At 33.2% G+C, this 14310-nt stretch overlaps 1 protein-coding gene across 5 annotated transcripts in view; it reads left to right on the top strand.

Annotated features, from left to right (window-relative positions):
- The window catches only part of LOC106462180 (nephrin-like), a 96913-nt gene that overhangs the window by 73958 nt on the left and 8645 nt on the right, over nucleotides 1-14310 (top strand). For 4 of the 5 annotated variants that reach the window (XM_022389369.1, XM_022389367.1, XM_022389365.1 and 1 more), the window contains 4 exons: nucleotides 2283-2570; nucleotides 3186-3488; nucleotides 4273-4401; nucleotides 13248-13360. In XM_022389369.1, coding sequence (XP_022245077.1) covers nucleotides 2283-2570; nucleotides 3186-3488; nucleotides 4273-4401; nucleotides 13248-13360 — 833 coding nt within the window. The remainder of the gene's footprint in view (nucleotides 1-2282; nucleotides 2571-3185; nucleotides 3489-4272; nucleotides 4402-13247; nucleotides 13361-14310) is intronic. The other variant, XM_022389368.1, reaches the window with a different exon arrangement.

Raw genomic sequence — 14310 nt, 5'->3', positions numbered from 1 at the left:
TAAAGCTCTTGTAATACACTCTAAATGTCCTCCTCCTATCTTTTTGTCTTGAAAACGCGGAAAACACGCACACATTTACTAATTATTAGCAAAATCTCTGCAATGATTTTCACTAGCGTTCATCTTCAAAGAAACTGTGTAAAATAGAGAAAGTGGATCAGAAGTGAGAAGGTGTAGAAGTCGAGTTAAGAAACTTGGCAGAAATGGTAAAGCAATTGCGTCACGTCTTGTTCAAAGCAGCCCAATTCACAGTAGAGATGTAGTCAAGATTTCTACTCTATGAATTAGGTAGATTTAATGCATTAAATTTAATAATAATATTGAATTATGCTTCTACGTAAAACCACATCAAGAAGTAAGAAACATCCTAAAAATATTCTAATTATGAAACACTTTGCTAATTCAAGCTTAAGTTCTTATTCTAAAGCTAATATAAACCGGAAGTTAAAAGGCGTGAATCAGAAAAGAGCGGGAACATAAACAACAGCACTATCTTTATTCTACACATTGTAATTAAATAATTTATTACTGCATATTTTGGTTATAATGGGAAAGAAGCCAAAATGCTGAAAATTTTATTTACAATCTTTGACTTGTAGAATTTTCTTGTGTTGTGAATTTTGTTTAAATTCAGTTATTTACAATAGTTACTGCAGTAACTATATACTAGTTATTCTATAAAATATTTTTGTTTTTTAATACATATCTGATTTGCCTTTGGACTACTAAGTTAGCATGCCAATTTTTTTTTCTGGATCGGTCCAGTCGTTCAGGATGAGATGCATCCACAGAGAGACAGACAGAAAATTTTCATTGCTATTGAATAATTATAAAACCTATAAATGCGTCTTTCTTAGATCAATTTCATATAATGTAGATTTGGTCTAAGCGATGACTTAGATAACCATAATCTATATATGTTCACATTCTATTAACAAAATATGGATAACAGTAAAATGCAGTGTTTCCTTTCCTTACTGAAACATCTAAGTATTTTTCCCACGACATGTTCACTATTATTATCCATATTTTCTTAATGGAGTATGAGACTATATATATATATATATGATTTTCTAAATTTTCCAGTTAAAGAAATGACAAATAAATCAATCAAATCAAGATATATTTGCAAGCTTTGTGAAGAAAAGAAAGACAACAACTATTAAAAGTTAGTAGCAGCTAATTAACATTGAGTCAAGACATTTAAGTATTAATAAACTCCAAATCCTTAAATCTGTTACTACTTAAAGCGTCCAAAAGTATATGCATTAGAACAACTAACATATTGCACTTTTGGCTAAGTGTATGGAAAGCCATTTATTACATTGTTTATTGTTGATCTAAATGGTTATCAATTTCAGTGTGTCCTATTATATTTTAGTGGTAACTTTTATTTCATGTTTAGGCCTCTATTCTAGAACTTAGGCTTAACTTTGAAACATCCATAGTGAAACAATTAGCACAAAGAATCATCTAAAAGTCAAGTACATTTCAAAAGACCAAAAAACATCAAGCTAAAGAAGAATAGTCAATTGTTCGAAAACTCTAAAGTTACTGAGTTTTTTTGAAATCTACCTGATAAGGAACAGTTAATTATCCAAACAACTAATCAGCATTATTAGATTTAAGTCATTTGCTTTAACTAGATGGCCAAAGAAGTATCGCAAATGTAATATTTCTCAAAGTTTAACTGCTTAAATCTTCATTAAATTATGCTAGTTTACGAATGTGAGTAAAATGTGAAACTACATTTATTTCTAAAAGAACATATCTGCTATCTGCGCTTTGCTCACCGCGAAAAATATAATTCTGGATTTTAGCGTTTTAAGTCCGTAGACTCATCGCTGACCAACAGTTTGTTTGTTTGTAATTATGCACAAAGCTACACAATGGGCTATCTGTGCTCTGTCCACCACGGACATCGAAACCCGGTTTCTAGCGGCGTTGTAATTCCGCAGACATACCGCTGTGCTACTGGGGGGGGGGGGCGCTCACTAACAGAGATACTTTATGATTAATTGTCGAAAATATTTATCTCATAATCGTAAATAAACTGTTGTGGACAATCTTTATTATAAAGGAAAAATATGCACAGTCTACAACATTTTAATGTAATATTCATTTAAAGAATTTCAAATTCAAATAAACCTTTAGGAAATAAAGCTTTACGTTGTGTCCTTTTTTATCGTACTGAAATTGATTGCACCAGCTAAGCAGTTTTTTTTTTTTTTACTTGTGTGTATTTTGTACATGATACACAAACAATGATGATACCTTTCCAGATGCGCCATTGTGCCGAACGGGACAGAAATCGGTGTACGGAGCAGCGCGCCACGAGACTATCAAAATATTTTGTGATGTTGAAGCCGACCCAGGCGATGTAAAGTTTTACTGGAGATTTAACAACACTAAAGAAGTCTTAGACATTACGACATTTGAAAGTAAAGAAACAAGGAGCAAGGCTACGTTCTCACCTACAGGAGCTGCCGATTACGGAATGGTACTTTGCTGGGGAAAAAATTCAATTGGGACCCAAAAAAAACCCTGTTTATTTCACCTCGTTCCTGCAGGTACGTTTCTAGCATTATAAATAGTCACGTACAGATCATAATCAGGCACGTGGACGATAAGATCATAATCAGGCACGTGGACGATAACTGATATGGCATTAAGCACAGTAGTTTAATATTTAATTATTTTTGATAATAGATAGTTGTCCTTAAAAATAGAATGGTTGTAGATGTAACGTAGGATGCTAATGATGTAGACAACCAGATGAGTATGTTTATCAATCAACAAGATAATTAACGTAATTAGTAAAATAATATGTATTGCATGAGATTAACTTGCCTCCAGAAATACAGTTATCCCTCTTTAAAAAGTTAAAGTGCTCCTTTAACATGTTTTGTATTCCCTGAGGTACATACTAGCTTTCGTCGGTTTAAAAAAGTTCATATCATGCCTAACAGGGTTTCCGTTTCAATCATGCTTGGTTCGCAACATGCGATAGTTTTCAATGAAGTGAAATAGCTTAAATGTCGTATTAACAATGGTGTTTCGAAAGTATATAAATATGTCACTAAATGCATTTCATTCTAGGCGAAAAAGAATTACGGCTACATGTTAAGAAATTGAATTTGTTACATCACATCTATTTTACATAGTTTCCTGGTTCAAATTTTCAGGCCCACCAAGTTCCGTTAGCAACTGTTCTCTTCAAAATCAGACGGAGCATTCAATTGAATTAGAATGTTCTGAAGGCTACGACGGAGGACTGAGTCAGCACTTCGTAATGGAGGTTCACGATACTAAACTCCATAAACTTAGGGCGAATTTAACCTCACTAGAAAGCAGGTTCTATGTAACAGGACTTCCGCCGGGAACAGATTTTGTTGTTATTATCTACGCTGTGAATGCTAAGGGAAGAAGCCATGCTGTAATACTACGAACAAGAACCTTGACTTTTCTTCTGAAACAGTCGCAGGAAGGTAATTTTAACTGTCTCCAGAACAAATAGGTTCTATTAATAGTCATAGCGCCATTTGCAAAAACAAAATTAAGCATATGAAAGTATATAGTGACCTTAAAATATATGAAATTACCAAATAAAAGTATATAGTGACCTTAAAATATATGAAATTACCAAATAAAAGTATATAGTGACCTTAAAATATATGAAATTACCAAATAAAAGTATATAGTGACCTTAAAATATATGAAATTACCAAATAAAAGTATATAGTGACCTTAAAATATATGAAATTACCAAATAAAAGTATATAGTGACCTTAAAATATATGAAATTACCAAATAAAAGTATATAGTGACCTTAAAATATATGAAATTACCAAATAAAAGTATATAGTGACCTTAAAAGATATGAATTTACCAAATAAAAGTAATTAATAAATACTTGTAAAACAAAGGTTGTTTCAAAGTAACAATAATGGATGCAAGATGGATAACACAATTAGACACGTGCTAAAATAAATCAAAGGGAAAAATGAAAAAAATCATCACAAGAATATTTTTCTCTACGAAAATGTATTTAAGCTACAATAAGAGTTTGAATTATAATACATATTTACTTGGAATTATACAGATTGAAGTAGAATGAATGAAACTCATTGTATAAAATTCAGAAAACTCGGTTATCTTAGTCATTTTTAGTGTCTTTAAATGGATCGATCGTAGCAAGTGTTGTGATACAAGACATTTTGACTTTTATTAAATGTCATTTAATTAGAAATAGAATGGGTTATTTTTTTACAGAAAGTTTATGGCAGATGACGTTCAGTCCAGTTTTGATTGTTTTGGTAGCAGTTGTTGCCGGTTTGGTGTTATTGGCGTGCCTAATTGTTCTTGGTTTGAAAACTAGATCGAAACTTCACCGCTCAAAAGGTACATAGCATTACATATAAACTATTTTAGACATAGATATTTTTTCTAAGATTACATTATTAGTCATACGAACCTTACGCTCATGTTTTATTTTAAGATAGATAGCTGATTTATATTCTACACGAATATTTATGCAACACTGAAGAATGGTAAAGTGGATTTTTCCGACGAAAGTCTGGAGTTATCATATTTATTATATACAAGGAAAAGATTAGAGACTAGGATTTCATCTTAGCCTATCTTTAAATTTGAAAACAAGAGGGAATCCTCAATGGCAGCGCTGTAATTAGATCTCAAATCGGTCACGAGATGGAGGTATGAGCTAAAAGTTTATACTTTTAAATAACAAAAAAAAACAAACAAAAAACTCAGAGCCATTGTATGAGCCGTTTTGCCGCGGCTAAAAAAACAAACGCGCTATATGTATATAATATTTCGTTACTAATACATTTTTAGTGAATATTTCACTATTAAATGTACATAAGCCATAACATGAACAAAAGGACAGAACTATTGAATAGAACTATCCTTAAAACACGTATGGAGAAATATTTGTAATATGGTTATGAAAACGTAGACTTTAATATCTGACTTCAGTGTGTTATTTAGGCATAAGGGGTGGGAAAATAATTTGAGTTATTTGTAACCAACACGTGATTATCTAATGTTAACATTAGGAACAAATTTCACGGTTTAAAAAAATTACCTAAACTGTTTTTAATTAAACTATAATACATTTGCTAACGAATATTAATTAGTACTCTGAATATATTTAAATTTTATTTGTATGCATAGCTCTCCATAATATTCAGTTGATGTACTAGCATGTAAGTAGCTAGACAAAAGCACCTGACCACAACTCTTGGACTACTCTTCTCTGATCCGCCCCCCAGTGGCACAGCGGTATGTCTGCGGCCTTAAAAAGCTAGAATCTGGGTTTAGATACCCGTGGTTGGCAGAGCACAGATAGCCCATTGTATAGCTTTGTGCTTAATTACAAACAAACAAATTCTCTGACCCTATAAAAAATAAAGATCCCTATAACCCGAGCACTTTCGAAAGGTGGACCTTTTTTCTTCAGTGGCAAACTGGGCATAGTGGTGAAAGACAGAAGGAAAAATCTTCTCAACTACCCAAGTGTTTAGTGGTATCACTACATCTCTTCTCAACTACCCAATATTTTAGTGGTATCACTACATCTCTTCTCAACTGCTCAAGTTTTTTGTGGTATCACTACATCTCTTCTCATCAACTACCCAAGTTTTTTGTGGTATCACTACATCTCTTCTCATCAACTACCCAAGTTTTTAGTGGTATCACTACATCTCTTCTCAACTACTCAAGTTTTTAGTGGTATCACTACATCTCTTCTCAACTACCTAATATTTTAGTGGTATCACTACATCTCTTCTCAACTACCCAAGATTTTAGTGGTATCACTACATCTCTTCTCAACTACCCAAGATTTTAGTGGCTATTATCGGACTTATGGTCGTGTAACTGAGTGAATGATTTATAAAGGGAGTCGAATGACGTCATGAAGATCAACCGAGCTTCCAGGAAGTGTTTTTGTATATTTTTTTAATGTACTAATGTAAGTGTGTGTCATTTCCAATGCAACACATAACTGAAAACGAGAGCGTTATATAAAAAGGAGCTAGAGATGTTTTGCTTTAGAAACAGTCAAGAAAGACTATACTTAAGTGTTGTTAGATAAAGTAAAATAAAGGTGACACATGGAGATTGACTGAAAAAGAAATGTCAAGCAGATTAATTTCTAAAGACAAGCATGGAAAAGTATCACAAATAAATAGTAAGTATTAGAAAGATCAGGGGTAAACATTGAGAGTTCACACTACGTTAAAAATTAAATATAGATCAGGAGTAAACATTGAGAGTTCACACTAAGTTAAAAAATAAATAAAGATCAGGGATAAACATTAAGAGTTCACACTAAGTTAAAAAATAAATAAAGATCAGGGGTAAACATTGAGAGTTCATACTACATGAAAAAAATACATACATATTTTTCTGGCAGAGAATAAACCAATGATTTATTCCAAGTAGTGATATTTGACCATCGTTCTTATAGCGAACTCACGGCTACAAAGTTTTTGCAACAATGGACCGCGACTCATCAATCCTTGGATTTTCAGTCCCAGTACGCTAACTACTACGTCCAATATATTTAGTAAGTTATATTTATGTTGAAATACATTTAAAAAAAAGAGCCGAGCGTGACGTAGTGTATAGTATGCTGGACTGTGCAAAGTTCGAGACGTTATGTCGGCTGAATATACTCCGTACATTCAGCTATGATCCCGTATGAAAAGTGACAGTCAGACCCGTTATTTTTTTTTTGAAACCCTTGTGGCGCTAGTTGTCCTTCATGTGGTCAGTAATTCAAAACTATGAATAGTTTTACCTAAACTCTAGGAGTGTTTGACCGGTCTTTTTAGGCCACATGCGCACGAGGTGCCGCTTAGGTTTTGCTTCAGTTCTACTATTCAAATAAATTATATTTGTTGACAATATGTTCTATTCATCAATCTCAACCTTTTCGTTCTTATTCTGTATACGTCAAAATATGTTGAAAATGTTAATTGATTACCGCTACTACTACAACAACACCTATGTTCATAATACATACATTATTGCCTAGGGCAATAAAAGTATCGAACTTGTTAGGTAAACAGCGTCAAAGGACTTGCAAATCCAATCACGGAACTAGTTAATGTGTACAGAAAACTTCGTTCACCAGATGCCAGTGGCTTAAATTACATACAATACTAGAACTTGTTATACTCTGGACAATCTGTTGTGCCGTAAGTATTTAATGATAGAAGTCACCAATGCAGGTAATGCTTGAAGTCTATTTGCATTTAGTACAATAAAACCAAGATATATATATATTACGAAAGACCTGTGTTTAATTATAGTGTTAAATCCATTCACTCCCTGGCATAATATTATAGGGCATTTTGTTATATCTTATAAATAGATTTTTAGCAAACGTAATTTAAATATTAACACATTTAAACAGTTAATAATTTTGCAAATTGCTGAACAATAATTATTTGTAGAAATAGTTAGCTGTTTATATCCAATATTGGATATAAACAGTTATATTATATGCATGTAATAAAATCATTACCATCAACATTCGATTACTTCTTGCTCTATAAGCCTCCCCATATCCGTGCGCTGTCAGTGCGCCCTTACTTGTTACTCTTTCAAATACAACTTTCAGTGGAACTCATTATCTTTGCAAGAAATATGATCAGAAGCAGGTAGGTTGGGGATGGATGGGGATCTCCTCTATCGTTTACGGATTCATACTCTTCAGATTGGATACGTTATCTATTTAAAATTCTCGCATTAGACCTTAACACTATGAGGCAATGTAATGAACGTCATATATATATATATGTGTGTGTAAAGCAGAGTTATCTGTCTGTATAAGTTATAAGTTGTTCTGAGAAGCTAACTGGCTGAATTAATTTACATGAAATTTGTTAGATAAACTAACATAAATACCCCGAAGACTGAGTACAATTGAATAAGCAAGCAGCAGTATCGGCGTTGGGATTTGGTCTTTGAAGACTTGGAAGGGTCAGATACATTTGACCTCTTCCTCCCTCCTGCACATCTTGTTCCTGAGTACAAGAGTTAATTTCGATCAAATATTTCGACACTTAAATTTTACCGCCTTTAGAGGCGCGAATGAGTTTTCAACTGGTCAAGGAGGTCTGTTGCAAAAAGCGTGAAGCTGACGCTAAAGGAAAGTGACGTTTATTGCCGTGCGTAGCACACGTATTGTTGTTTTGCACGAATCGGATTAAAATGGTAGAAGGGGTGACCCAGGCTCACATTATCGCATTACTTTTTAATCCCAGAATATTCAAGTAACGTTAACACTCTGATAATAAAACTTCAAATGTGGGGATAGTCTTTTTGAGCCCCTTCCTACTGAACACATTATCCTTGATCAGTGTTGAGCTGAGAAAATATAACATTTATATATATATATGGTTCCTTCAGATCGATTTTGTGTCCCACTGAGAACATCAAGGAAAAGCTGAAATGATGTTTTCGTTATCCATTTCTTCAAACATCTTCCAACTCGTCACTTCGTCTACCTCTAATGTTTGCTCCTGGGGGTGCATGAACAGCTTCAACTATTGTAGTACCTAGAATTTCAGAAATCGGTTTTAAAGGAACAACTCTATTCTTATGTCTAGTTTTCGTTACTAAGGGTACGTCACCACATAAATCTGAGCAGTAATGTGGTTTTAAGCCATCACATGAGCATCAGGAGAGTAGATGTGTACTTGAGTAGCTACAAGGGGAGTTACATCAAAAGAATCTTTAAGAAATTTTGTATCAGCTTTTTTTTTCATGTTTTCCTCAAAATAAACAATATTTCTTTGAGTTTTTAGATCTGACTTCTCTATGTCATAACCCAACTTCTTCCCATCGTATTGACCATGCACGTATATCGTGTCAGTTAGATTTCTTGCAAAATATTCATTTGTTTGACGTGTAATAAGAGAATGTTTATTCATGCTAACCAGAACAATTTGGGTTTTGAGTTAAGTGATACTTCATGGTATCTTTTTCCAGATTTTTTTCTGTTTTTGTAGTTTTTTTAGGATCCTGGTAAAGCATACCTACCAAATACCAGATTAGTATTATAGTCACCAAAACTTCAGAAAATTCTTCTTTAGTAGGTGGAACATGCTTTAATGTATTGAGGTCTATTTAACTGAAATTAGGGCAACCTTTTCCTGTTAACTTATACCTAATATTCTTATAAGTGTTTGACTGTCAATGTTCTAATTTGGAAAATTTTCTAATTTGCTATTGGAACTATAGGACAAGAATGGCCCATCCCTTATAAAGAGTGCTCGAGACATATGGGCGATTCATACATTCCAATTGCATTTTGTTTTGTTTTTTAATGTTTTTATTTTAATAGCACACCTGTAAAATTATTTTGATGAAATAGTTTTCAGACTTCTTGTAAGTCCATGACTCTTCCCCACAACTGTATATTTACCAAGCCTACAATGTTTGTCTGCACAAACTTTTCGCCAGCTTCTTTCTGGCTAATTGTTTTCACTTGAAACGTTAACTTATTACCTTGTCTGGCATTTCTATTTTCGTTTCTAGATTGACCAAGTCCGTGAAAACCATCTGTGAATGAATCGGTAGAGGTCGTTATTGTTTCTGTTAAGTCTTAAGGTCTAATTCGGTGAGTTAATGATGATGATGCTTTAGAGTGGTTTGGAGACGGTCCTGCCATCTGCTGAGCTTCTATAACAAGCAGTGTTTGCACTGAAGATACAAGAAAAAGTATATAATTTTCCGAAAAGCCCAACAAAATATTTCATCAAGAGGTTGCTCTTCTCTAAAGAAATACTAACATATATGGCACAGTATTTTAATTTGCAACCCAGTTACCGACAATGGTTTTATTTCATATTTTTGGGATCTAACTCTATAAAGTCACTTCAAATCAGTCAAATATATATTGAAACCAAACGCGCTTAGTTAATTTTTTTTTTAATGCAAAGAAGTATTTTTATGAATCTCCCGCCTTGAATTGGAACCTCTAATTTGCATAGTTTCAGTGTAAAAAAGCCATTTTCGTTAACATCTACACGTGCTGATGAAGAAAATTAAACAATGGTCTAATAGCTTTCCCTAACATCTACACGTGCTGATGAAGAAAATTAAACAGTGGTCTAATAGCTTTCCCTAACATATACACGTGCTGATGAAGAAAATTAAACAGTGGTCTAATAGCTTTCCGCTAACATCTACACGTGCTGATGAAGAAAATTAAACAGTGGTCTAATAGCTTTCTGCTTGTCATCACTTAATTTCTCAAGACTTTTTAGCGATCTCTAAATATTAGAGCTTTTTATACGCGCTTCTACATGAGTGCTTTTGAAGCAATGCATTAGCTTACGATATATACTGCTTTAATCACTTGAGTAGTACAGCTGTTGGTATTATATATTATATACTTTGTCTATCTATGTGTATTTTTATATGATGTATTATGCAATGTTATAAAACTAACAGAATGGTTTTGAATTTACATGAGGGCTATCTGCGCCAGCTGTCCCTAATTTAGCAGTGATAGACTAGGGGAAATGGAGCTAGTCAACCAAATCTTGGCTACTCTTTTACCAACACAGAGTGGGATTGATCGTCACATTATAATGTCCCCCATAGCTGAAAGGGTGAATCTGTTTAGCAACAGGGATTCGAACCGACAGCCCACAGATTACGAGTCGAGTACACTAACCACCAGGCCATGCTAGACTCGAATTTCTTCATCCTAGATTGCTTTCATAATAACTAGAAATACTCTGTTTCAAGGTATGACAAAAATTACATGAATCTCCTACGTTTTTCAGAAACCAAGTATTTCAAGGGTAACATGGCAGCTCTGATTACCCCTACATACTTGATACTGCAACTCTTTTCTCTCTGTTGCACTTTGAAAATATTAACCGATATTCATATAACTCTCTATATATGTATTAAATTATAAAAAATATCGCAAATTGTTTTGTTTTGAATTTTGCGCAAAGCTATTTGAGGGCTATCTGTAATAGCTGGCTCTAGTTTAGCAATGATAGACTAGAAGACAGGTAGCTAGTCAACGCCATCCCCCGCCAACTTTTAGGCTACTTTTTTTAGCTTCACATTATAACACCCCCACGGATGAAAAAGCAAACATGTTTGGTGACGGAGATTCGAACCCGCAACCCTCAGATTATGAGGCGACCGCCCTAACCACCACAAGTAGAAAATCAGAATACAGTCACCATACTAAATATTTTACAACCCCCCTCCCCGCTAGCTCAGCGACAAGTCTTATTATTTATAACGCTAAAAATCAGGTTTAGATATCCGCGGTTGGCACAGCACAGATAGCCCATTGTGAAACTTCGCGCTTAGCAGCAAACAAATACTGTATAGACTACCAGCACAAGATATAAGAATAGTAATAGTATTTTTCTTCTAACTGCTGATTTCTTACTAAAATCTTAAATTGATACTGTTTGCCCATATAACAAAAGTCCCTGCAATTTATTTCATGATATTTGGACCAAATCTATTAAGACATACCAGATTTATAGGAATAGGGCTGAATACGTTATAATAAATCTCTTTTGTGTATGAAAATCAACAAGTCACTAACAATCACAACCAATTTAAGGTCATAGTATAATGACAGTATCACCGCTATATGTTTACATTGTTTGACGTCGGTGGGTAGTGCTATGCCACCAAAAATTGTTCGCTTTTGAGAAGGGCATATAACAATCCTTTCCGAGAAAAACTATTTATACACTCAGACCATAAAGGTGTATTCAGATCGGTGATTTAAAATTTTCAAGATGGCAAAATACCTTGTACTTAATAACTTTGAAAAATAAAGGAATAGGGATCAATTTGGGGTACCACGACCATCCAAATAGGGACCTGGAACAAGTCATGATAGTAAATGTGCGGCATCTTGTAACAAGTGAGAATCCTTGAACACAACGGGTTGTGACAAATGCCGTCCGCGTAATTCAGGCAACAACACGCAGCAAAATCAAGAAAGATATCCGTATGAAAACGAGGGAAACAGGATATTGATTCACCAAGATAAAACTTTTAGTCATACCTTCTTTTCAAGAGCCACATACCTCAAGCCGTTGGAGAATGAAGCAGACATTCGTGTTATTCCATTCGAAAAAATACCTGCCAAGTTGACAAATGCAGCGTTTATTTATTGCCGTCGATCGGACTGCTGAAGTGAAAGGTAAGAAACTATCGTCCTCGTACACTAGATGAATTAGAGAAGGATGCAGAGAGATACTGTGTGCTTAAGACATGATAGCCTTACGGTGGAACCTTTTGCAATGGGAATTACGTTACAAAGATATTGTCAAGATGAACAGTTACCAGATAAAGCAGGATGGGACGTGGTGACATGGACTGTAATGATATGGTGAGGTTGCAATATAGTTTTAATATAACTCACTCAGCCTCGATCCTATATACTCTAAATATAAACAATATTGTCATCAATATTGCACAAACGAAAGAAACCCTTTGCTATTCACACTGGCAGTTGACTCAATAGATCATGTACTTTTCAACCTGACGTTATTAACGCTAATTTAATTTTGTTTGTATATATGTTCGCACCCAGCCCTGTGTGTGTGAATAATGAATCGGACTTACAGCTTTAAAATGTGGTGTTTTCATAGTGGTCAAAATGCAGATATCCAATTTTGTAGCTCTGTGCTCAAAAATCAACAGTGACAGCACATTTCTCATGAAGTTTAATATTTGATCAACACTTTTTCAAGCCTTTAATGGCTTTAATTAAAGCAGTATAGCACTGGTAAGCAACATTTATATATAACTACTGGGTTCAGAACTTAATTATTGTGTTTTATTTAGAACTATAATTTCATCTCTATCTTGAAACATGTTCTAGTAATATTATTGTTTCTTCTGTACCTTACTCCTATAGAATGGAAAATTGTTTAATAAAGTTATATTAGCTACTAAATTGATAATATATCTCATTGAATAGAATAAATGATTTATACTTGGTGTATATATATATATTTTAATTATTAATAATCATACGAAAAATTAATTACTTTTCAGAAACATCCTTAGGATAACAAAATAAAATTAATCAATCTGAAATTGAATTTTATGTCTAATATTTTTGAATTTACTACTATTGGTAATTCTTACTACTAATACTGGTAATTCGTACTTGGTAATCCTTACTACTAATACTGGTAATTCGTACTCGCCAGATACAAAAGCAGTGAAAGCTGACGCTTCCGACGAACATGAAGTTGTTAACAATAAGAATATTAATGGTGTAGGTGAAACATTTAAAGGATGGGAGCCTGTTGAGAGCGAAAAGGTGTGTTGGAAATATTTATTTATTATTCTCTAGAATTATCTATTCTGCAAAATGCTCAAGTAACATAAACGTGTTTTGAAAACATTCTCAGAAAAATTTAATAGCATCTTCTTTAATTTCCACTCGAAAAAAGTATAAAAATATCTACTAATTCGACGTACAGTGTTTTTTTTCTGCCCTTTCTTCATTTATTACCTTTTGCTTTTCGAATTTCCCATTTCTTAAGACTAGATTTTCATCGAATTCTACATTTGAAAGCTTCTTATTTATTTTGAACTCGTTATCACCTTTCGTAGCACTGAGAAACAGTGTTTAGCTTTTGTTTTTTTATCGGCTCATTGCGATTATAGGAATGCTCGTGTAGGGACTGTTATCAAACTGTACTCTTTATATTTATTTACCGGAAATAAGAATATGGAGAAGAGAAAATATACGCCATTTTTTTGCATCTCGAATGCAAGAAGAAATGTATTTATTTTTTTATCATTGCGTATGATATTTTATATTATATTAATTAAACACACTGGGATATTCTTCTTAAATAAAACAGGATAACATACCGATAAACCTAGAAATATGTACTTTTCGAGCCATTCTTGAAAAATAAGTATTATATCAAAAACAATAACATTGATAAGATCGTTTTAAATTGTTATTATCTGGTCTGCGTTCAAAATATTAGCAACAATTTAAAGTTTTAAGAAATATACCAGTAGTTGCTGGTTCTCCCTTACACACATATATATATTTTATCTGACATGTGGTATACAGTTATTATAAGTTTTTCTATTCAGTTACCGAATATATATTATTCATTTTATTTATGATTATAATTGGAGTATATATTTTTATTTCTATACATTTACTTAAATTTAAGATACCCCTTTTTATATTATATATATCTTTTATATTTTTTTTTTTTTCTATATATATATATATATATATATATA

This window comes from Limulus polyphemus, unplaced genomic scaffold (genome assembly GCF_000517525.1).
Source record: "Limulus polyphemus unplaced genomic scaffold, Limulus_polyphemus-2.1.2 Scaffold1111, whole genome shotgun sequence".
In the NCBI taxonomy this organism is placed as follows: domain Eukaryota; kingdom Metazoa; phylum Arthropoda; class Merostomata; order Xiphosura; family Limulidae; genus Limulus; species Limulus polyphemus.
The sequence above is the reverse complement of the archived record's forward strand: the minus strand, read 5'-3'. Positions and strand labels throughout refer to the sequence as shown.